At 39.6% G+C, this 23,400-nt stretch overlaps 1 protein-coding gene across 6 annotated transcripts in view; it reads right to left on the bottom strand.

Annotated features, from left to right (window-relative positions):
• fam120b (family with sequence similarity 120B) overlaps nt 1–21,442 on the bottom strand; it is a 36,572-nt gene extending 15,130 nt beyond the window's left edge. For 4 of the 6 annotated variants that reach the window (XM_040133999.1, XM_040134042.1, XM_040134015.1 and 1 more), the window contains exons 1-14: nt 21,348–21,442; nt 20,846–20,971; nt 19,816–20,006; nt 19,389–19,522; nt 19,042–19,164; nt 18,497–18,688; nt 17,746–18,016; nt 17,466–17,643; nt 17,042–17,143; nt 16,458–16,630; nt 14,328–14,420; nt 10,242–10,448; nt 9,859–10,012; nt 5,494–5,794 (exon numbers count right to left, since the gene is read on the bottom strand). In XM_040133999.1, coding sequence (XP_039989933.1) covers nt 5,494–5,794; nt 9,859–10,012; nt 10,242–10,448; nt 14,328–14,420; nt 16,458–16,630; nt 17,042–17,143; nt 17,466–17,643; nt 17,746–18,016; nt 18,497–18,688; nt 19,042–19,164; nt 19,389–19,522; nt 19,816–20,006; nt 20,846–20,969 — 2,243 coding nt within the window. In that variant the 5' untranslated portion in view covers nt 20,970–20,971; nt 21,348–21,442. Of the gene's footprint in view, nt 1–836; nt 1,017–4,843; nt 5,382–5,493; nt 5,795–9,858; nt 10,013–10,241; nt 10,449–14,327; nt 14,421–16,457; nt 16,631–17,041; nt 17,144–17,465; nt 17,644–17,745; nt 18,017–18,496; nt 18,689–19,041; nt 19,165–19,388; nt 19,523–19,815; nt 20,007–20,845; nt 20,972–21,347 lie in introns of those variants that run through there. The other 2 variants (XM_040134007.1, XM_040134025.1) reach the window with 2 other exon arrangements.
• Nucleotides 21,443–23,400: the final 1,958 nt, after the last annotated feature.

Here is a 23,400-nt window from a genome sequence, read left to right as displayed (position 1 = left end):
AGCTAAGCTAGTCACCTCCCGACTCCAGCTCCATATTTAATGTGCAGACATTAGAGTGGTGTCAATCTGCTCATCTGACTCTTTGAAAAAAAGGAAATAAGCATATTTTCCAACCCAATACTCACATGCAGTATGTACACTGAAAGCGTAATTGGTCACTGTACCGAACTGGCCAGAGAATAGGACGACCCTGATTATAGGACGACCACCTCTTTTCCACCATCGGTTTTTGAGAAACGGATAAGAAACACTTTCATGCTTGTCCTGTTTGAAATGTTTCCTCGAGATATCACTAATCCAAGGAATAGAGAGTCCTCATCATCAAACCCTCTTCTCTTGTGTATAAGTGAAACATGAAATTGAAAAAACGTCAAACCCACATTAGTGTATCTTGTCTATAAATCACTGACTCACTTCAGTGTGCTGAATGGCATCTGAAGACAAACCAACAAATAATTTCAATAATTGTGTCTTTACCGCTGCATTTTAAATCTATTCTGATAAACTGTCATTGGTTTTGATTATAAACCTCAAGAACAATGTCTGAAAAGTTAAACTGTCTTGATCAGCTTCAGACTATAGTAATAAAGCTAAAAGTCTCTCTCTTGTTAGTTGGTTTATGTTCAGTTTTCTCTTTTTTTCCATTACTGTCTTCCTTTTTTTAATCACCTCCCCTCTCTCTGTCCAATTCCACTAACTACATGCTATTAGAAGTCTGGAGTGAGCTAGGATTGGTTACTCTCTCTTTCTCTCTCACACACACACACACACACACACACACACACACGCACACACGCACACACACAGTAGTCTGGGAGTTGTTCCCTCTGTGTTTTGGCCTCAGCTCAAGAAAGCAGTTTATATTTATAGACTCTGCTGTAAATACAGAAGGGTTATATTTGGTCACTATGGCTCTGTGTATTTTTGGACCCCTGTGACACTTTGGTGCGTGCCTCTGTAAAATCAACTAAAACAACTACAAAATAACAGAGCCATTTCTGTCGCCAAGATTCTTTCTTTATGTTTGCATACACACACACATGCACACACACACACACACATGCGCACACACATACACACACACACACAAAATCAAGAAAACAAACAGGCCTTCCTCTTTGCTTGTCCGTCTGAATGCAACAACAGTTTAACTTGGTGAATAGGCCACATTGCATAAATACAGTTCTTCATAAAAAAGACCAAGATTTATTTGTAATATATTTCAAATAGTTTTCCCCCTCTGTTCCTGAAGCAGACCCTGTATGTAAGAAAATGAAAACACCAATTGCATAACAACACTGTATCTGAGGGTACTTGTTAACTTACTAGAACATATGTTATCCACCATATAATAATACCCATTACCCTCTGTAACAGCTGGTTTGCTGGCAGTTTGCTCATGTGTTAACAAGTGGTGCCGTGGTTGAGCCAAATTGATGTCTCCTTTCACATTTTCTCCCAAAATGCTATAATTGGATTGGAACAAACAAGGGAGCGACATCCACCTCATCCATTTCACATCGCATACTGTTTAACTGTCTACAGTCATGCAAGCGGCTCTGTGAGGCAAAGTGGTGCTTTGTGCCAAATGCTAACATAAGCATGCTCACAATGACAATGCTTACATGCTGAATTATCCCATGTGCTCCATCTTAGTGTAGTGTCTTACAATGCTAAGTAGCATTAAACACAAAGTACAACTGAGGCTGGCGGGGATGTCATTTTGTAAAATATTTGATTACAAACCAAGGTAAGTGGACAAATTCCACGATGATGGTGTTAGATGAAAACTTTTTACAATTCATACCAAGAGGAACATAAATGTCTGAACCAAATTTGATGGCAATCCATCCGTTAGATGTCGAGACATTTCAGTAAGTGGTTACAGGTTGACATTCCTCCCAAGACCCACGCCGCTAGTGCGGCTAAGAAGCAATGAAAGCCATGATGTGCATAGTTAAAAAGCTGTATTGTATCAGTTATGGTGTTGATAGTCACATGATAGTCAGTTATACGTGTTAGTTATGTCAATACATAAGGCATTAAAGCTCATATGTTATGACTTTTTCATTGTAAAATGTTAACTTTTAATATATTAAAAATCAAAACACATTACCAAACATAACAAAACGCCAATGACACATACTATACAGTACTACCATTTTAACCCTGTCCAGGGGTAAGTGTAGGATCAGAGAATGAACCTCTGCCTCAAAGTGGCTATTTGCTTGGGATCTAAAGTTTATCGAAGTGGCTTTGTGGTCCCCATAGGATCAGTGTAGGTGCTGCCCACTGTGGCCACCACTGGACACCGCAAGGGTTTAAATCAAATCCCACTAGTGCAGCTGGGTTACACAAATGGGTGCCTGGTTTGATTACTTCGGCTGGAAGAAAGAGTCAGAAAGTTTAGATAAAACGCAGAGACTGAGTGTAAGACAAACTAGAGTAGACAGCCTGTTGAATGACAGCCACCGGAGAGGAAAGAGGCCTGAGCCAATCCCAGGGAGGAGGCCTGGAAAGGGGGTTTGACTGTCTGTCTCCCTGCTGCTGGAGGGACCACGCCCAGACCTCCACCACACACACACTCACACAGGAAGCTGATCTGATGGGCAGCCAAGAAGGTTTCCTGTGGTTGAGGCTAGACTACCGACTCTGGACTCAAACTGTTCTTAACTCTTCTGTCTTCCCCTTTCCTCTCTTCAAATTTCACCTCCTCTCTTCTCTCCACTCTCTCCCCTCACATCCTGTTTTCTGTTGTTCTCCCTATTCTTAGTCTTCCACCTCTCCATCGACCACCCCTCTGTTGTTTCCTTCATCTTCTTTGCTTTCCTCTTCTAAATGTCTACCTTTCCTCTCTCCTTTACACTCCTTCATTTCCAACTTCCCTTTTCTTTTTTTCCCTCTTCCTCCCTTTTTAACCTTCCATCCCTTGCTTCCTCTTCACCACAAAAAACACATCCCTCCTCCGGTTATTGTTATTATCTCGAAGGGGCGACTGGACCTAAGTTATGTACGAATGTTGCGTGCCCCACCCTTGTCCCCCCTCCTCATATACCCACCCACAGCCACTCCACTCACCACAGTTATATACCCAAGAACACACACACACACACACACACACACACACACACACACACACACACACACACACACACACACACACACACACACACACACACACACACACTCTGTTGTTTCTTCTGCTGGACTGAGAGGAAAGACAGGGAGTGGACAGTTTAGTCACATCCCACTAGGAAAGGTTTAACACATGACTCAGTGTTTGAGATGCTCAATTTCTTGCCTCTTTAACCCATTAAAACTCTAGCAATAAGATAAAATGTTTACTGTTTTCAAAAATCTCAAAAGCCCCTTTTTCACTTGCACTGTACTCCATAAATGAACTGGCACTGCTACATGACAAAATCATGTTTGAAAAGGCCCCCCAAGTCATGTTTCCTTAAAGAGTAACCTTGTCTAAACAAGGCGTAAAAACATTTCTACTACTCTTCCTCTGTCGGTAAAGCGTGTTTATAATGCAGTCACATTTAAACATACAGCACACACAAGGTTGTGATTTTCTTAGACATAGAAATGTTTGAATACATAAACATATTTCAAAGGTCTGTACAGGAGTGTGTGAAAGCTAATCCTGCTGCCTTCCGCAATGATGCATGTTCCACGTTTGAAAAGGACTAAAAAGAGGGAATCCAAGGGAAAAATCAGCCTGATTTTTTGCCTTCCACAAGGTGGTGATAAATTTTCAACACTGAAAATTTTAAAGTTAAAAAAATGTATGCAAGTTTGTGTGTTTCATAAAGCCTTAGCTCAGTCATCAGGTTGTTCTTTCATCTAATCAGTATCAAAGATTTTCTAACTGCAATTATGATAAAGCTTTAAAACTGCATATTGATGTTCTTAAGTGTTTCTAAAATGAATTTTAACAATTTACATATATTTCAGTCTGTAAGTAACTATCCAAACAATTAGACAAAAAATAAATAAATAAACAAAAGATTACTATACTATAAATCCTGCACGGTCAGATGAACAGATGAACATGTACATTTTAATCATTACCTGATGTATCCATGATATTTTATAGTTAAATCTCCAGGATCTTTATTCCTCCAGCATTGTTTGCAGTCAACTGGTTCGAAACACTGCAGCCAGGATTAAAACTAAACGTGCACCAGACTCTGGAACAGCCTCTGTGTACATTTGAGAATGTGCATCTCATAACTTTGAAAAGAAAACTTTTTTAAAACCTTTCCAAACTTACTTTTACCTAGAAACCCTCACTATATATTTAAACTCGCTCAGTTTTTTCCAGGTGTTTTTGTACTATTTCTGTGCATTGCAGCTTTTTGTGTGAAATATGCTATATAAAGTTGTTTTATTATTATTATTCAGTTCAATTAAAACATACAGTTTGGTGCACCGTTTATCTGAGTGACGAACGGATCATTGAACTCGAGGAACAAGTGAAATGACTCTCAGCAATGTCTCGCCATCACTATATCAACAATCTGAATTCCCACCTTTTGTTGCTCTGCTTATAAGTTTGTTTGTGTGTGTCACTCACTCACACACACACACACACACACACACGCACACAGAGAGGAATGAGAGCACTCAAGCTGTGGAACTTTCTCTGCATCCTTTTCCTCTGGTAGGTTTTACGACATTCACGGCATTTCAGGAAGACTGACTATACAGGCTATACATTCCTCATCAACCCAGCAAACACACACACAGCAATTGTATCCCCACACACACACTCAATACGTTTAGTGTGAAAATAATTTAAGCTTCTACCACAGTTTCAGCACAATGCAGTGATGTTTCAAATGTGTTGTTGGGGTCAAATCCTGAAATCTGGTGCTGGGATTTTCAGGACAACAAATATTAGTCATGTTTACTTGACTGAGGTCTTAATCACGCTATTCAAAAATAATTTTAAGATCAAAGTTTCATTATACGTACGGTATAAGAGTGGTTGTTCAAATAAGAAAGGATGTTGGGGATTGTCACGGGCCTCACCTGTGCTAGACACACCAGAAAAACTACATTTTCAGATAAAAACCTATGGTGACCTTTGAGAAACATCTAATTATGGCACCAAAACTTGAAGCTTCTAGGTACTAGTGTAGTGCTCAGTATCAAGACATTCACAGTACAAAGTATAAAAGTTTAAAATTATTACCCCCTTCTCCGTTAGTATCCATTACAGACAGCCAACAATCCTCTGTGTATGGAAATAGATACTCTTGTTGCCTCACTTTGTTTTTGACGTGTCACAAATGGCTCCTGGTATCAGCTTATAGAAGTGCATAAATCTTTAGTACCAATTCCGATATCAGCTGATACTGTATTGATATTGGCTTAGACCAGAGTAGAGGAGGAAACATGATATTATAGAACGGATAAGAACAGAAGACACTTTAAGGAGGGAGAGGAAACTCTAATGACATTTCAGTGCCATACGGGTGTTACCTGGGAGCCAAGTGGTATCTCCCTCTGCTGTGATGCGATCGACCTCTGGACTGTTTTGGAGGATGGCTTGTGTTCTGGGGACCTCCACTGAGGTAGTCAGGATAAGACTGAGGATGAAAATGTTGGCCTCCTCTCATCCCTCTTCCTCTGTGTCCTCCTCTCTCCCACGGTCTCTCTCCGTTTTCATTTTTACTTCGGTCTGTTCTTTCCGCCCCTGCCTCCCTCCATTCCCCTCCATGTTGAGGACCTCCTGTCATCTCTCCTCTCTCCCTCCAGCCCTCACCACCACCTGGAGGCCAACCTGAAGATATGAAACAAAGCTAAGGCCAAAGCAATTGTATGCTGTACTTCTGTAACATTCAAATACACTGAAAACATATTTTCTGAATCAGCTTTAGACTCTGAACAGTGCTGTTTTACATTAACACTCTATTTTTCTGCCAAATTTGAAACTATTTCAGTTATTTCAGCTGGGATAATTCTTTAGTATTGTGTTTTGTCTGTAATGGTCCCACTGGTGAATTGAACTGCGATCTAATGGATAGAGTGATGTCAAGTATTCCTGTGCAGTGATCAAAATTGGCCACTGGCAATCAAATTTGATTGAAATCCTGATGAAGCAGGCATCATAGTTTTTTTTACGTATTGGGTAAGGGTCCTTGGACAGATGCTAAGTCCAATATTCACTCTGCTTTTTGTTCTGTTTTTGGTCTTTGCTGCTGAGGGAAATATCATCCTATTTAGCTGCCAAATGCTCCAATGTGTTCACCAGCTAGTCTACAGTGGGGTCATCAGACGTTATTTGCTAAATAATATATTATTATATATATTATTTTTGATTGTAGCTGCTTTACCTCTGCTTGTGTCTTAACTAGTAATAAATATGTTACTGTTACAGAAAAACATTTCCAATTAGAACCAGGCTTTCACATGCTCTAAGGATAACTTTCACCTAGTTTCAGTCTCTAAGTCTTTTTTCTTAATTTGTGTAAACAGTGCTCAGTGGCCATCCTTTAGATTTTACTTTGTCTGCTTAATTACGGGATTACACCAGCCTTCACTAGTCTTTATTCTTGTAAGAGTCTGGGACTCGACTTTTAGGGAACCAGTAAGTGATGAGTCAAGTTTGACTTTGTTCATGCTTCAGCTCTAACTTTTGAATATGACACACACGCACACACACACGCACACACACACACACACACGCACACACACACACACACACACACACACACACACACACACACACACACACACACACACACACACTCACAGCTTGACTTTAAAATCTGTCCACAATTATTTTAAGGCTACCCACAGAACAGCAAAAAAAAAAAAAAAACAACCAAATGCCATCACAGAGGACATACACACTCATCAAGTCAAGAGTTTCACGAAGCTGAATGCTTACCCATCTCTTTGTAAACTGTTATCGAAAAAAACCCAGCTGAAACCAATTTTTTTTACATTTTTCCTTCCATGACAGTTTTTAGATCATCATAGTTGGCAACATTTGCTCTGCTATGAATTATAAAAATGATTTTTTCAATTCTGCTTCTACTTCTCCTTCTCTGCTTCTACTTAGCTACCATCATAATCTACCCTTGCTTTCAAAAAAGCTTCTAACACATTTTTCACTCAAGGAAGTTTTGACAGTTTGGCAGATTTTAAGCCAATCACAAATTGCTTGAAATAAAACAGTCCAACTTTCGCCCTTGTCAAATTGGAGCTGTAGTTTGCTAGGCCAAATCAGGTCACCATCCCACCATCAATCCACTGCCTGTGAGTGTGAAAGTGCAGAAAAAAGCACATGAAAGCATGCCGTGCATAAGTGAACAATGTGTCAGTCAGGCCACAAGCACCAAAACTTTTTTAAGGTCTATTTCATGGTTGTTATGTCTTTCGGAAAAATTTTTCTGATTTAGATTTAAAGAAAGACCAAAAGAGGGAGACAAATTAGATCAGAGAGAGATCAGACATTAGGGAAAATATGTTATTTCTACATCTGAGGATAGTTAAATGTGTGTTACTGGAAATTAACATTATCAGAGGACAGGTTGGAGGAGAGACTAGTAGTACATCACTACTCTCAGCCAGAGTAAAATGTATTCCAAAGCAAATGTGAGCCAATCCAAAAATCAGGTTGTTTTCATTCACTTTTGTCTTTTTTAGACAGAAATAAACTGAAGAGATGTGGGAGAGCGCCTATACTGGATACACTGCTGGAGTGTAATTGCCAGGGCAGGCGGGCAGAGGAGATATTTGCTGAGGAGACTAAACATCAGGCCTGATTCCAAACAAAAACCAAACCAAGCCCTCAACGATACCACATAGCGCCACCACTACTCTCACGCACACACATACTCTCTCTCTGTCTCTCTCTCGCTCTCTCTCTCACACACAAACACACACACGCACACACATGCGCACAAACACACACACACACACACACACACACACACACACACACACACACACACACACACACACACACACACTCTTCATATCCCCACAGTTCTGTAGTAATGATTGGTGTCTGCGTCTGGCAGAAATGAAACACTGAGGTATAAAAGTGTATAGCCTTCCATCTATAAAACCAGAAACACGCTCATGAGACCCACAGGGGTTGACTTGGGCAAAAAGCAGACAGTTCGGCGCAAATCTGAGACTCTGCGCCAACATGGCACGCAGAGAAACGGTCGCAAACAGTTTATAAGTCGCAGGGTTGAATAGAAAAGACAGGGTCAAATTTCATAGGCTACTGCTGAGTCGTCTTCTGAGATTGACTACTGATTAGGATGGAGTGTGTAAACTACAGCTGAGTCTTGTGCCGGCAAGGACCTCCACTTGGCTTTAAGTCTACACACTACAGGGAAGAGCATCACTTAACACTTAATGCGGAACAAACTAGTAACATGAGAGAGGGTGAATATGCCGGACAGACGTCTGGAGGACCAGAAAGAGAACAAGAGAAAAGGAAACAAGAGGTGAAGAAAGAAGAGAGAAAACTAAAAGGATGAAGAGGGAAACCAAGGGGAACAACAAAGGGGAAGGGGAACAGAGAGAGGGGAGAGACAGAAGACAGAAGTCTGTAATCAATTAGTCTTGTTGTGTGTCTTAAAATAGAGCTCTCCCGGCCTATAAACAGAAACCTGCTATTACTAGTGCACTGACAAAGCAAGTCTCGACTCAAGCATGCACGTGTGCATTTGTGTGCACATGCACAATGTGGTGTGCACTAAGGCCGCAGCACACATGGAGCTCGTTACAGCACGGCCCTCTGGGTAATGTGGTTCTGTGAGGGGCACCAGAAAACTACAACCACAGATCAACTATGAGATTAAAATGCTGCTTCTCTGTTTGGCTCCAGGAGATTTTATTCAGTTTTTCGTATGAGCTACAGTTTGTTCCTCCCACTCAGATCACTAGAGGCCTATGTGCTTTGGACACTGATTAGAAATAAAGACTAGCTCCAAAACATAAAAACTGAACTACTGGAGCCTTAAAAAAACAGACATCATAATATCACTTTTATAACGTGTCTTTTAGCATTTTTGCCTCTTTATTGGAAAGTTTACGGTATAGTTACCGACAGGAAACACGGGAAACAAATAGGGACATGACATGTGACAAAGGCCCCCCATTAGATTTGCACAGAGGACATAGTGGTTATATGGTATGCATCTAAACCACTAGGCCACCAGGGCGTCCTAGAAACACCATTATATTTCTTAATTCAGGTCGAAACAGTTCTTTTTTCTTTCTGACCTTTATTTAACCAGGACGGTCTCAAGATCAAAAAGTCTTTTTCCAAAGAGTCCTGGCAGCATAATGTTGCTACACGAAAACAAGACAGAACCAACATTCACAAATGGAGTGAATGTTGAGGAAGAGTGAGGAAGGAGAAAGCATGAAAGGCTTTTAATCACTTTTAAAACTCAAAACATCTCAACAATTTCAAAGTTATCAATTAAAACAGCTGAATGTGCTCATTTCTGCACCTGCATGATTTTGTGTTTAAAATCATTAAAAATGAATTTGAAAGTGCGAAGAGTTTTTCAAAGATACATTTGCCAAACAGTTATTATGCATTGTGACCATTGTTATATTTTTTTTAAGTCTGTTGCTAACTGTCATTTTTAAATGTGTCAGATATATACAGCAACATCTTTACAGGCAAATTTTCTTCTCCACAGGTTCTGACATGACATGAGCTGACAATCATTCACAAAAAACACTGGTCACAAGTGTAAAGACAGTGATCCCTTTCACTGGAAAAATCTGTAAAAAGCAGGTGTCTGAAGCGGTTGGGGGGGGGGGTCTATGTCTAACAAGATATGTCATTCAGTCAGTCAGATGTCTCACCTGTGTGTCTGTCTCTGTATCTGGGTCCTGGTGTGGTTTTATGACTTTGCTCTGGTACACTGGGTCTGGGTCTGGACTGCAGGACTCTGCCTCTCTTCGTGCAGGTTTCTATAAGTTTCTCTCTTAGGTGGAAAAACAGGGACAGAAAGGACGACTGGAGAGAGAGGTAGACAATAACACACTTCAGATTACATATGCACATTACACACACCACATTAACAAAGTCGCGTGTCTCTAAGTCAGGATGTTCATATATGGAAAAAATAAAACCAACGAACATAAGATCTGTTGTAACAGAAGACAACATCTCTCCTCAAAACCTTGCCACATACAGCTCACACACAAACACACATTCGCCTTTTTGTGTTCCTGTCTACACTCACATTGCTGTCTAGCAGTACAGTTTTCTCTGCCCCACTATGTGCCAGCAGGTACTTTGAGTGGAACAGCCTTCCGTCAAAACTGTGCCAAGGCATCAGGGCAGCGTTGGGCAGCGGGCAGCCACTGGCACAGTTAGCACCCAGCAGGTGGCTCAGTCCTCGGACATAGAGAGATCCCAGCTGCACCGCACGACTGGAGAGGCAGGGCAACTGAGAGAAAAGAAAGAAAAAAAGCTTTTATTTGGTTGGTAGCACATCTTTATCATGAGGCTGGATACTTTGGTTGTTCTTCTGTCGCCAAACTTGTACTTAAAATAAAACAGCCATGACATGACACTCTTCGGAGCTCAAAGTTTAAAAACCAAATGACAGATCCTCACCCCCAAACAACAACAGACAACACAGCCGGTCACTCCACCTTGCTGTTTCATTTACTAATGTGAGTGATAAATCTTGGAATGATTTCCATTATTATTACAAAGTCTGAATCTTCATTTGACAGAAAAATCTGAACTCACTATCCTAAGTCCACTTACTGGCTTTTTAGTGGCTGAGGAATCAATAATGACTTCAATCTACACAGCACAAATATCTTCCTGTCCTGCAGCATCTTTCAAACACTCCTGCTGTAAAGAGCCATCTGCTTCTTCAATATGCCTAGTGTCACCACCCAGAAGAAAGTCCTTTAAACACCCCTCACAGTTGCTAAAATAATTGCCATTTCCCAACCCCAATTTGCACAACCTTATCTGTTCAACCCTGACACATAAATCACACAACTATATAAGACTCAGACCACCCACTTCACTGTTTAACTTTACTCTGCTTCTCTCTTCTCACTTGCAGACGGCAGTGAGGTATCTATCTCTGTATCTGTCCATTTACCTATCTATAGTGGCCGAAAGTGACTCAAAATTGGGACGACTGTATGTGACAGATTAAAGTCTTTACATAGTTTGGCTCCTTGCAACAAATTTGTCATCGATTTGATTTGTAAAATAATACATCATTCTGCATTTGAATGACGCCTTAAACTTTTTTCTCGTATGAAATTATATGCAATAAAACTGAAGACATTTTGAATGAGGCACTGAGAAATAAAAAATAGAGGAGAAAAATAAGGCTGAAACAATGTTGTTCCTTATTTATCTAAATGTAATGTACTAGTTTCTGTATTGTAGAGAAAAACAAAGTGGTACAATACATTGTTAATAATAAATAAACAGGTAGTTAAACTCACAATTTGATAAGTGATTCTATAAAGATAACCTCCAATCTCAAACTCACTACTTACATTCAATAAACATTAGACTCTATTAATGAAATTAAACAGACAAACAAGATATTTCTTACAGATGTGTTATGCTCCTGTTATGTACTGTAAATGTTTTTGAAATGCAATTACAATTGTTTTTTTTGTTGTTTTTTTTACAACGGAGTCATGAAGTATGATAAAGGAATGGGATTTTGTTGTTGGTTGATGAAGACCAGAAAAGCCAGAAAAAGAGAAATGATACGAAAGAAGAAACTGGAGGAGGACAATAAAGAAAAAGAAGATGATGAAGCAAAGAGAAGGACCGCAACAATAACAGCAGGCAGATGTTCTCTGTGTGTGTGTGTTTTCTGCTCTCACCTGTCCTCTGGCAGATAGCACTGATAACAGGGACAGACACACAGACACACACACACAGACACACACACACACACACACACACACACACACACACACACACACACACACACACACACACACACACACACACACACACACACACACACACAGCCATGCCTGCCACCTGCTTCCAGTCAAACACAGCTTCACCTTCTGAAAACAATGAACCACTGGACAGAGACACAAAAGCCTGAAGGCGCACACAAACACACTGGCACAAAGAGAGAGAGAGAAAAGAGAAAGAGAGCAACGTGAAGAGTGACGGAAAAAGAGAAAGTGCTTGAAAGTAAAAAGTAGAAGGACATGAGAACACACAGTGAGAGAGACAAAGACAGAAGCGTGTGTGTGTATCTCCAGCAGGGCGGAGTTTGCAAATGTGTGTGTAAATAGCTCCATGTGGTGAACGTCAGCCAGGACAGACAGGCGACTGTCGCCAGCACACTCTCTCTGTCACAGAAACACATACACCACGATCACAGTCCCATACGGGGGAATGATGCAACTAAGAGAGCACATCCTAAAAACTACCCACAACCCCTTTCCCCTAAACACACAGTTGAACACACACACACACAGTCTCCTCTCTAATAAATGAACATTTACTAAACATAATCTTTCTTTTATGTGGCGTGTTGTAATAAAATACAGTCGGATTTTCAGTCGGTACTGTCATGTGTTGAGGGGAGCATGATGTTCTTGTTTGTGTGTGTGTGTGTGTGTGTGTGTGTGTGTGTGTGTGTGTGTGTGTGTGTGTGTGTGTGTGTGTGTGTGAATCTGTAGCTTTCTGTAAAGTGTGCACACACACAGATGTGAAAATGCAAATGCGCACACAGACAATCAAAAATTGACCAGTGTATATATGTGCATGTTGTGTGTGTGTAGTTAATCTACACGCTAGTCACACAGTTAACCCCTCGCCTGCAGCTCGGAACCTCTTCCAGACAGCATATTAAAATCAACGCCCAGCCCTAATTATTGTGTAGAAAACAGACGAGCAGCAAAAATACAAATTACTAGACATAAGTATGGTAATTAAGCAGTAAAAATAAATGGGACTACAACAAGGCAGCAAACAGCACAGTCGTTTCCCCAGAGAATGTAAAAGCACAGCTGACTGTCTGATTCTGGTATCTGTGAGAGCTCACCAATCACATCATCCGAGCTCACTGAAGACTCCGTGAAGAAGATACTCGTACTTTTGCTGCCTTGCTGATTTCAAAGACAGCACCTTTCTAAATAAGGGCTTCAACTAATGATTACTTTAACGATCAATTAATCTAGTGATTATTGTTTAATCATTTTTTTAAAAAAAACCTATATAAAATCAAATCCTCTCATTTGAGAGACTGGAAATGGGAAAGGTTTGGCATTTTTGCCCTCATGTTCTGCCAACCTCTGCATGCACAGCATCAGTAATCACGATAAATACTGTGGGGTAAGAAGGTGATCATAACTGACACATTTCCTTTAAGATATATATAAGATATAGACATTTGTCAATCGAGAGAGAATCAATCAACTAATCGATTAACCGCCGTGTCATATACCAAGCAAAAGTGCCACATACTTTTGCTTTTCCTTGACTTCACATTATATTAAATTGTATGTTTCGGGGTTTTAGACTGTTGTTTGGCCAGAGCGAGACATTAGAGGACATCACCCTCGACTGGAGGAAATTGTATTATATTAGTTTGTTTTTTTTTACTGTATTCTTATGTTTTATAATTAATCCTGAAAATAATCATTTCTTGCATTGGTATTTGACTGAAGTTCGACAATTCTCATTGTTTGATTTTCATATTTTTGCTGTTCAAGTGATATTCTCTTATTAAACCACACACATTGGATGGCTTTCCATTGGCTTTCCATTTAGGTTGTCTCTGTACAAAAGTACAGTAAGTATAAGGCTCATTGATTTGGACTTTTATTGTTCAGAAAGTACATAAATGAATACAAAATCTGGAAAGCTCTTTTTATTTTGAACTTTTAAAAAGGTGAAGGTAAAAAATGTGATTTTAAAAAATTACAAATCAAAATTAGCATATACAATACAACCACACTGCAGTTTACCATAATTGTTTGGGGTTTTGTTAGTTAGTTTATTTTTCTGGAGACTCTCAATCAGCAGCTTATTTGTATTTTCTCATTTTTTTCTTCACTTTCTATTACTGGAAACATTTTCTGACCTCTGTTTGCCACAAGAGGACTTAGTTTACTGTAAACTGCAATGAACATTGTCTTCTTGCAGCAGGAAACAACGTTTGGCTGTGTTGAGACATAAAATTTGGTTGAAAAACTGAAAATTGAGCTGGTCGTTTTTTATTTTTGTTTTTTTTTAAATGAAAATGAATAAAAATAAAAAACACCTGGACCTTATACAGTATCTGTGTGTTTGCGTATTTTTGCTCGTAACTGACCTTGATCTGCTGAAGCTCCTGAGAGGATTTTGTGCTCAGACAGACACACTGACTCAGGTAAGCATCCACGTCCTCTAGAGACAAAGTCTGCACCTGATAACATACACACACACAAACACATATACACACACCCGCACAGCAGAAAATATATGGTCAGCCAATTTAATCACATCCCAGTGTGTCTTCTGCGTGGGTCCGTTTGTTTTGTCTGCTCTCTATGCAACAATACAACAGAGAAAGAAACAATGCTGAATACAGAAACAAGGCTGCCCAGTTGTGTGTTCAAAACAAACATACCCTGAAGCTATTTAAACAGAAGAGTGACGAAGGAATGTGAATGCAGCAGTAATCAAACAACAACAGCTACTGTTTTCTGTCTATTCTTTGATTGTCTACTCCTCTAAGGGTCCATCTAACAAGCCGTTCTTCAGAGTTTGTTGGTCCCTCATCCATTTAAATGACTGGATCCAAGTATCCGTCTGTCTGTCTGACTAAAATCTGTATCTGTCTGTTGATCTTTGCGTCTTTAGGTGTTCAATTATGTCTGAATAGACTGCCAATGGTAAAAATTATGTTGTAAACCCTAACTTACTGAGGCCTAATTAGGTAGTTTGTTAAAACTTTGCTAACCGTATGTTTGTCTCTGGCTTCTTGCTTCGTCTTTATGCTTTAGAGTTCAAATTAAACAGCACAGTTCCTTCATAGCAAACTGTTCATCTGTAAAGCTACATTTTAATGACTCTTTAATTAACTTATCAGGTTTGACAATACAATGGAAGAGAACGTTTACTGTTTTCTCATAAGCACATTTTGAAAAATTAATAAAATATTTGAGATATATTCTTTGAAAACAGAACTTTGTTTGTTAGGGAGTCATTGAAGAGCAAATTACAACCTGTTTACAACTCATTTGTTACAGAGTTGATAAATAAATCTATAATAATTTTTTATTTATCTTCTTTAAAATGACGCATGTACCTTCTTCCAGGTATTCAAATCCTGTGATTAAGCTCCACCAGTTGATGTAAATGGAAAATGTACAAACAAAAAACACAAATCTCAGATTCTTGGGATGACAAACAATCATCAGTTCACATTCGAGAACAAGGCATTACAACAGGATTACAAACAGAACATATGTTTATAGTTTCAAATTTACAACCACAATAAGAACAGAAGAGAACGGAGGTGAATTAAGAATTGTCTTGAAATATTCGAAGCTCTTTGGTGGTTATCAGACCTGTTGTTTACGTAAGAGCTTGAGTTACAAAGAACAGTGTCTGTGGCTAAACTGGGCACTCAGTGGGTGATAATGGCTACCATCAAGCCATGACAAAACAACACAAAACAGACCATCAACAAGTCATGTTTAACTTCACATCACAAGTTGACAAAAGACCAAAATAATTGTTGTATATGTGTTATAGATTTAAATCCAAGATCAAAAGCTGAATTGTATGTTTAATTGTCACCAAATACATGTGGTCTTTCATTTTTCTGTTTACATAAATAACCAGGTGTAGCTTTATTACACATATACTGGCATTATCTTGGCTGAAATGCCTAAATACAAACTGAATTCTTTTGTACTAAACTGTTTCATTTAACAGCTTAACTTATTCATTGAAGTCTAAGCCAAACATGCAGTCCCACCAATGAAAACCAAAAGAGACCTATCAATCACGGTGGAGACGTCATCATTTTCAAAGTACCCATCACTGAGATATTTTTCCTGTTTTTTTTCCCAACCAGAACACCCAACTTGATTCGAGAGAAGTTTGTTGAAGTGGAAAAGATACTAGTATAACATCAGAGAAAATCAGTTACATGTATTTTCAATTAAAATTTAATAAAAATAAATTACATTTTCCATTTGTGATTGTTTCTATACACGTAAACGATGGCTTATACATTTGCATGATTCATGAGATATGACAGTGATTAAGTAAAGCAAAGAAATCATCAGATTGCATGTACAAACCTTTCATTCAGTGTTTCGGTTTCCCCTAGCTGGAGGATTATATGTAGTTAGACAAAGAATTTTCCAACATTTCCTGATTAAGTAATTTGACTTTTGTGTTGTCATTACCCACTGAAACTATCAAATATAGAAGAAAAAGTTGACTCTACCTGCAGGACAATGTAAGTGACCAGGACGAAAGCAGCCAGGAGAGAGAATTCAACGGCGCCATACAACTCAGAGAACTCCTGGCAGCCAAAAATTGTAAGGAAGGATGTCAAGCGAAGGGCAGAAATATTAGAACCAGTGCCGAACCACAACAAGTCCAGACTGGGACGATCACCTACAAATGTAGAAAACATTTAGAGAAAAAGCACTGTGGGTGTGGATAGCTTTAGATGCAAAAAGACTGTATGAATTGAGACTGATATCTTTAACATATTGAGTCAACTAAGCTTCATGCCAGTGTATTGGCAAAAAGGAAACTTTTTTCAGTCTTCATGATGGCCACTGATGCCTAAGAGGTTAGACTATGCACGCTAGTTTAATTACAGAGAAAAAACATCAAACTAGGAAACATTGGAAATATTTTTATAACCACGACTCATTTTGTTGCTTGTTATCTTGAGCATTGTAAACTAAAGTGTGTCATCCTCCCAGTGAGAAAAAAAACCCAACAGAACAGAAGTTTTTGTCCTAACTTGAATCCAAGAATACAGAGAGAAAGATATTAAGAAACTAGCAGGTACAGTACATGGGAGGCCGACAGGGACAGGGTGGACCATGTCAGGTTCCTTCAGAGGGTTTCCGGGGTAGACAAACCATTCCCTAATTGCTGGAGTGTCAGCAGTGCTACCTGTAAACACACAAAAAAGTCAACGTAAGACTTGGATTGACGTGACGCCAAGTAAAAGCTCCACTGCTAAGCATGTATTTCTAGAGAGGTGTGTGTACTGTATGTCCATGCACAGTCTGCATGGTTGGTAAAATATGGCCTCTCCTCTGCAGGTTTGTGTGTAGCGAAATGTGTTTGCGTGCTTGGATATGTAGTTTTCTGACTGTGCACGGTGTTGTCGGAGTGCATTTATATCTGTGTGTGTGTTTTTAAGACTTTAAACGTGTGTATGTCTGTCTTTGTGTATGTCCGCGGGATCCCTACAGTACGTTTACTGTCCTACCATCATGCCCGAGCAGCAGTCCATAGATGTGCTGTCTGCAGGGTTTGTAGACGATGGCCTGAGGCAGCAGTTCAGCATCTTCTTCGTCCTCCAAGGTGTTGCTACATTCAATGACTCCCTCACACACAACACCGTAAACCATAAAACCCTCTGCTGCTACATGCTTTTCTCTGCACGCCTGGGGAAAACCACAATTTAGCCAATCTGGCAGTTGGTACTCTCAGAATTTAAGAGGCTTCTACAGGACACATACTGTACATGTATGTGAAACATAACATACCTTTAATATTTCTGGACTAACATATTTCTCAAAGGCAGAGGCGGAGGGACGTGCAGAGATGTCACCTTGCTGAAGAGCTTCCTGTCCAGGGAGTAAGTAGGAGCAGATCCCCCTCTTCAGTAGCTCCCTGTGAGGAGCTGATAGATTCAGAGACTGAAGGATATGTCCAGTCTCTTCCTCCTGTCTGCCCCACAAAGAGCTCACAAGCTGGGATACAGCTAGGAAAATCTGTCCCCGAGGAGCACCAGAGTGTGGTGCAGGATTGTTTTTCCTGGGAAAAAAAAAAAAAATTGTCATGTAATGTCCTCAGCTGAACTTTAACTAAAGCTGCTCACTGTCAAATGCCTAAACAAGATCACGTTTTTTTTCCTCTTCAGAAAAGAGTCACCAATTGTGATGAACAGCTCCACATTGATCTTGTCCTAGGCTATGAAAACTGAATATACTACTGATCTCAGAGTTCTGGTTAAACAGATCAGAGACTAGTTAACGTTTTCTAACTATGACTATCACAAGCTGTCAGACTACAAAGAAAATCCTTGTTTGAAGAAAGTCTGGCTTGAAAAATAATTTCATGGAACATTTTTTAAATATTATGAATGGGTGCACTCAGTGTTGATGTTCTTATAACTAAACATAGCCAGCAACAAAGGTGGTATTTATTTGGAAAAGGATAAGAACGAATATTCAATATTCATGAATTAGAGGAAATTTCAACATAGAGCCAACACCAAAGTAAAACCCCAGAGACCTGTATGTTTCCATGGCCTTGTTCCTTATGTGGTGCATCTGCTCCTCTGACACCACATCGTTACCTAGGAGACAGGCCAGCAGCGGTAGCTGGTTAACAGCCAATCCAGTGGCTCGGCAGAAGCTCTGTCGGTCGTACAGGACGGTGGTGAGGCTGTTTATCCGCAGCTTTGCCACCGACAAGTAGGGGGCACTTTAAAAAACAAAACCACCTGTTCAGATCAGACAGTTTATCCACATTTTCCACGACTTATCAATAACATAAGGTTCTATAGTCTATGAACCCGTTATCAAATTCAGCATTTTAGCTGTGACACATTTGCAGTACAAGGCGTTCTGCAGCAGTTTTAAAGTATTTTTAAAACCCAACAATTTCCAACCACTTTAAGTATTTAACTGGTCACGTTCAGTTAAGTTTTAGCTTGTTAAGTGCAGCAGGTTTTCTGTGCCAGAGATCCTCAGTTCTAATGCCAAAAAAGGGATACTCTTTGATTATGCTAACAGCTGAGATTTACTAAGTATAACAACAAGATCATTTTAACAAACCTGTCGTATATGATGAAGTCTGAGTCCTGTCCCAGAATGCCCATGCTGCCATGCTGACGGGCGTAGTTGGCAATCTCATAGTCAGCCTCCTGCACTGAGCAAAACACTTCCTGACCCAATGACCTGTAAATAATAATAAAACCTATATTAAGAAAATAATATCAAAATACAACAACTAAGACACTGATTCTGCCATAAACATGCAGGAACAAGAGACATCATCAGGTCAAACCTCATCTAATGAAGTACGGTCTTTTAAATACATTATTAACTTTATCATCACGGCTTGTACGGTATATTATCCACCAGAGGACTACAGAATCGTAATCGTTTTTATAAATGCTAACCTCAGAGCAAAGCACGTGTATGTTGCAAGACCAGAAGGCAGACAAAAGAGCTCTCTACCAGGCTGCTCTCCATGTGCCTTTATGTGACGAAATATTTTAGAAATTTCCCCGTTCACTCTGCGTCTCCTCTTCACCTGTAGACAGAAAAGGATGTTTGTATACAGGGGGTTGAGACTGCGTAAACTTACAAGATCAGTTGGGTAAACTCCAGCCTCTGCAAGTTAAGATTTCAATATGAGAGACGTTAAACACATCGTGCTTATGTGTTTTAAATAATCTGTCAATGAATTCTGTAACTAAAGAAAGGAGTGGATTGAGAGTCTTTCAGCAAGTGCAATTTTAAGATGTGTTGAATTACAGCAATTTCAATATATTTTCTAAAAGAAAATATTCAAACACCTCAGGTTTACAGGGTTTCTTTGCTCACCCATGCTTGTCTCTTCTGCTCTTCCACCACACCATCAAAGAAGAAGACGAGTCTGATTCCTGCGGAGGTAAATTTCTCCACCCAGCTCTTCAGGATGTCCATGTACTCCCTCCACTGCCCCCCACACACCCAGTCCCTACATGAGTACCAGTGGCGCAGACAGGCCATACCATCCACAACGAGTGTGGGACCTACAACACAGAGCAGGCCTGCACGTCAGCACTCATCCCAAAAAGTCCAAAATGTCCAGTTTCCTGGTTTTTAGTCTTTTGGTTTACAAAGCTACCAACCATTAGATCATCAAAACTTTTTTTTCTGTCAGTGCTACCGGTCATGCTCGTTGGGACTGTTAGCCTTGGCCTTTATCCCTGTTATTACATTACATCAAAAAATAAAAATGTTTTGAGCAAAAATTGAAATTTTAAGTCATTTCAGACTTTGAATTCACAGTTACAGTTGATTTAAACAGGTATGCCAGTTGTACAGTTATTATTATCTATTGCCAATACATTTTTGTTTAAGAGTAACAGTACTCTTAGATATAATTTAAGTGGATGTATGGTTGCTAACACTGTTATTACTATTATTATTAGTAGTATTAGTATTATTATGACATGACCTGAAACAGGCACTGTGGACAAATACAGTACTATGGAGCAGAACATTTTTTAGAAACAGCACATGCGTTCTTTTTTCTGCTGTTTGTATAAGTAGTGAAACCATATTTTGTACAACCTTGAACTGTTCTATAACAATATTTAAGTGATCATCACTTAGGTTTTGTAAATCTTGTTTAGCACCTGTGTTGTCTTCCTTGTATTTTGGGAGTCCTGTCAGAGTCAAGCTTTGTTAAATTGACAAAATGAGAACTACGACTTGTATCTGAGTTCGTGCAGAAAAAAAAAAGGACACCATGCATGTGAGGTAAGAACACTGTAAAAGGTGTTAAAGACAAAAATGTATGCGCAGAAAATGAACCAAAAAAGAACGTGGACCCCAGAGGCGTCTTAAACATCCACTGTCGCTCTACCTGCGCTGTTAGCTGTGGTTGTGCTTCTGGCAGCATGTTGTGTGGCCATCTCTCTCAAGTTCACAGTCACACAGACTTCTGGACAGCAGCAGTCTATAAAGTACTGAAGACCTTTCACACCCATCCCTTCAGAGAAGAAACAGAAGGACAGAGGTTTCACTGGAATCTTTTCAGGGAAGATGATAAATTATGCCAGTTTAATTGACTGCCACTTCAATTTCATGTATCTGTAACGTCTTATATAGTAAGTATTTAATGGGTGAGCCTGTTTCGACCTCACACTGCTCAGGACAAACACAATGCTACATTTCGCCAGGGTTATCAGTTCCGTCATCAGCGAGAATGGAGCTGAATGCTAACAGTTAGCTTAGCTTCCGGCCGATAAACTTATCGATTCCGAGGCAGCCACGTTTCCTGTCCTTACAAACCAACTCGTTTTACCCAACGTTATGTATGCAAATACTTTTACCACCTCGTATCGCTTTAAATAGCAAAAACTTACTTAAAATTTTTGATATATATGGGCAGCATTTAACGTATTGTGTTGACTTGATATAAATGCAAATTACTTCCTATGATCTACGCGTGGCGTCATCACGTTACAAAACAAAACACAAGTGCGCGGCGCATGGAGTGAGGCATCTGTGATTAACAGTGTTAGAAGAAGTACTCAAAACCTTCACTTAAATAAAACTACCTATACAGCTGTGTAGAAATACTCCGTCCTGTACTCAGAAGCTCACTAAAGTAAACGTACGTAAGTATTACCAGCAGAATGTACTTAAATTATAAAATGCAAAAGCACTTTGCGTCTGTGACTGATGAATTATTATAAATCACATGGTTAGATTATTAATATTAATGCGTCCACGCATAAGTAGCATGCTGTTTTATCTGATCCAGGAAGAGCTAGTTTTAACTACTTAATATACAGGTAGTTTAGTTCAGTGATTCACAAGATAAATCTGGGGGAGTCATGGGAAAAAATCAAAAGTTCTGCCTTACAAATTTGTAGACATCTCATATGTTTGCCTTTTTATGAAATATTGGATAATTGTACTTCTTTGGGCCTCAAACTGTTACTTAAATGAACCTGTGTAACAAGTTTAAAGGGGAAATCTCTCTTGGGTGGGGCTACTAACAACTTACAGACATCTAAAACGTGACAAGGGCCCCAAGCAGACGCAAATTTTTTGCAAGGAGTTTTATGTTATATCTTATAATTCTATCATTTCTTTTTTTTTTTTTTAATGTACAATCTTCAATTTGAAAAGTAACTAGTAATTATAGCTGTCAACACAGTGCAGTAAAAACTACAAAATTTCCCTCTGAAATGAAATAGAGTAGAAGTTTAAAGTAGCATAAAATGAAAATACTAAAGTAAAGTAAACTGGTCTTAAGTAGAGTACTTCAGATCCTTTCCCCCACTGGCGATTAATACAAATATAGCCTTATACTAATGTTATTAAAAAAAATAAACATCCTAATGTGGCATGAATGAGAATGGACAATTGAGGTTTTTGTGGGCGCAGTCCCCCCATAATAACTCTCCAGGCTAGGATCAGGGACAGGCTAATTGCTCTCCAGCCTCTCCTGGAGAATGGGGGCTCTTCTCTGGAGTCACAAGCTATTAGGTCTACCTTCTTAACACAAAGCACCCCCGTCCCATCAGTTCCATTGTCTGAGCAGAGCAGGAATAAAGAAAGGGGACATATGCTGGCTGTCAGTCCAGCTGTCAGCATCTGTCGTTCCTCAGCCAGATGCTCTGTGGACTTGGAGGACAATCCACCCCTCCCGGTCAACTGATCTTCAAGAAGGGAGGGGCTTTGTTGTAAATCTGCCCCCCATGATTGCACTGAAAAGTTATGACCACTGGACCCATGAAGACCACATAGACTCAGAACTCAGCCCACAAATTTCAGGTCCCTTTCCCAAAAGTACCAATGGCTTTAGCTCTATTTTAAGTCATCTTATCCTGAGGATGTTATTGGGAAACGAGGCCAGGGACCTGTGCAGATGTTGAATCAACAGCTGCTCTACCCATTCTTCTCTTCACCCACTTGTCTTAAAGCTACAGATTTATGTTCAGAACTGATGAACTGTGGAGCAGGAGGTAAATTTCTCAGGTTTAGATCTACATTGCTGACCCAATTTAACATAAAATACACAGATACACATGAACACTGTGTTATACTGAGCAGAGATTGCTAGGTGTTATACAGTCATGTTTCAAATTAAAGGTTCCAGATTATGACAGTGAATCAGCTCGTAAGGTACTAAAGAACCAGTAGCTTGCTATCTTTGAAAGGTTTGAAGTTTTCCTGTACGGTCGCTTTGAGCTTTTTTTTATTTTTTATTTATTTATTTTTTGTTTTTTTAGAGTGGCGTGATATGCCACCAGAATTAGTCAGTGCTTGATGGATAATTTAGCTGGGCAGTATAATCTTATCCACTGTAAATGCTTCTGAAAATGATTGAGTCTGATATGAAGTGCAAAGAGGTCACCCAGGAGTGAGATGGTTGGACAAAGAGGGGTACTGAGGATCTGGGATAGC

The sequence above is a fragment of the Xiphias gladius genome, chromosome 1, assembly GCF_016859285.1.
Source record: "Xiphias gladius isolate SHS-SW01 ecotype Sanya breed wild chromosome 1, ASM1685928v1, whole genome shotgun sequence".
Lineage (NCBI taxonomy): Eukaryota > Metazoa > Chordata > Actinopteri > Istiophoriformes > Xiphiidae > Xiphias > Xiphias gladius.
Note: the sequence above shows the minus strand (reverse complement) of the source record. Positions and strands in the feature narration are given on the sequence as shown.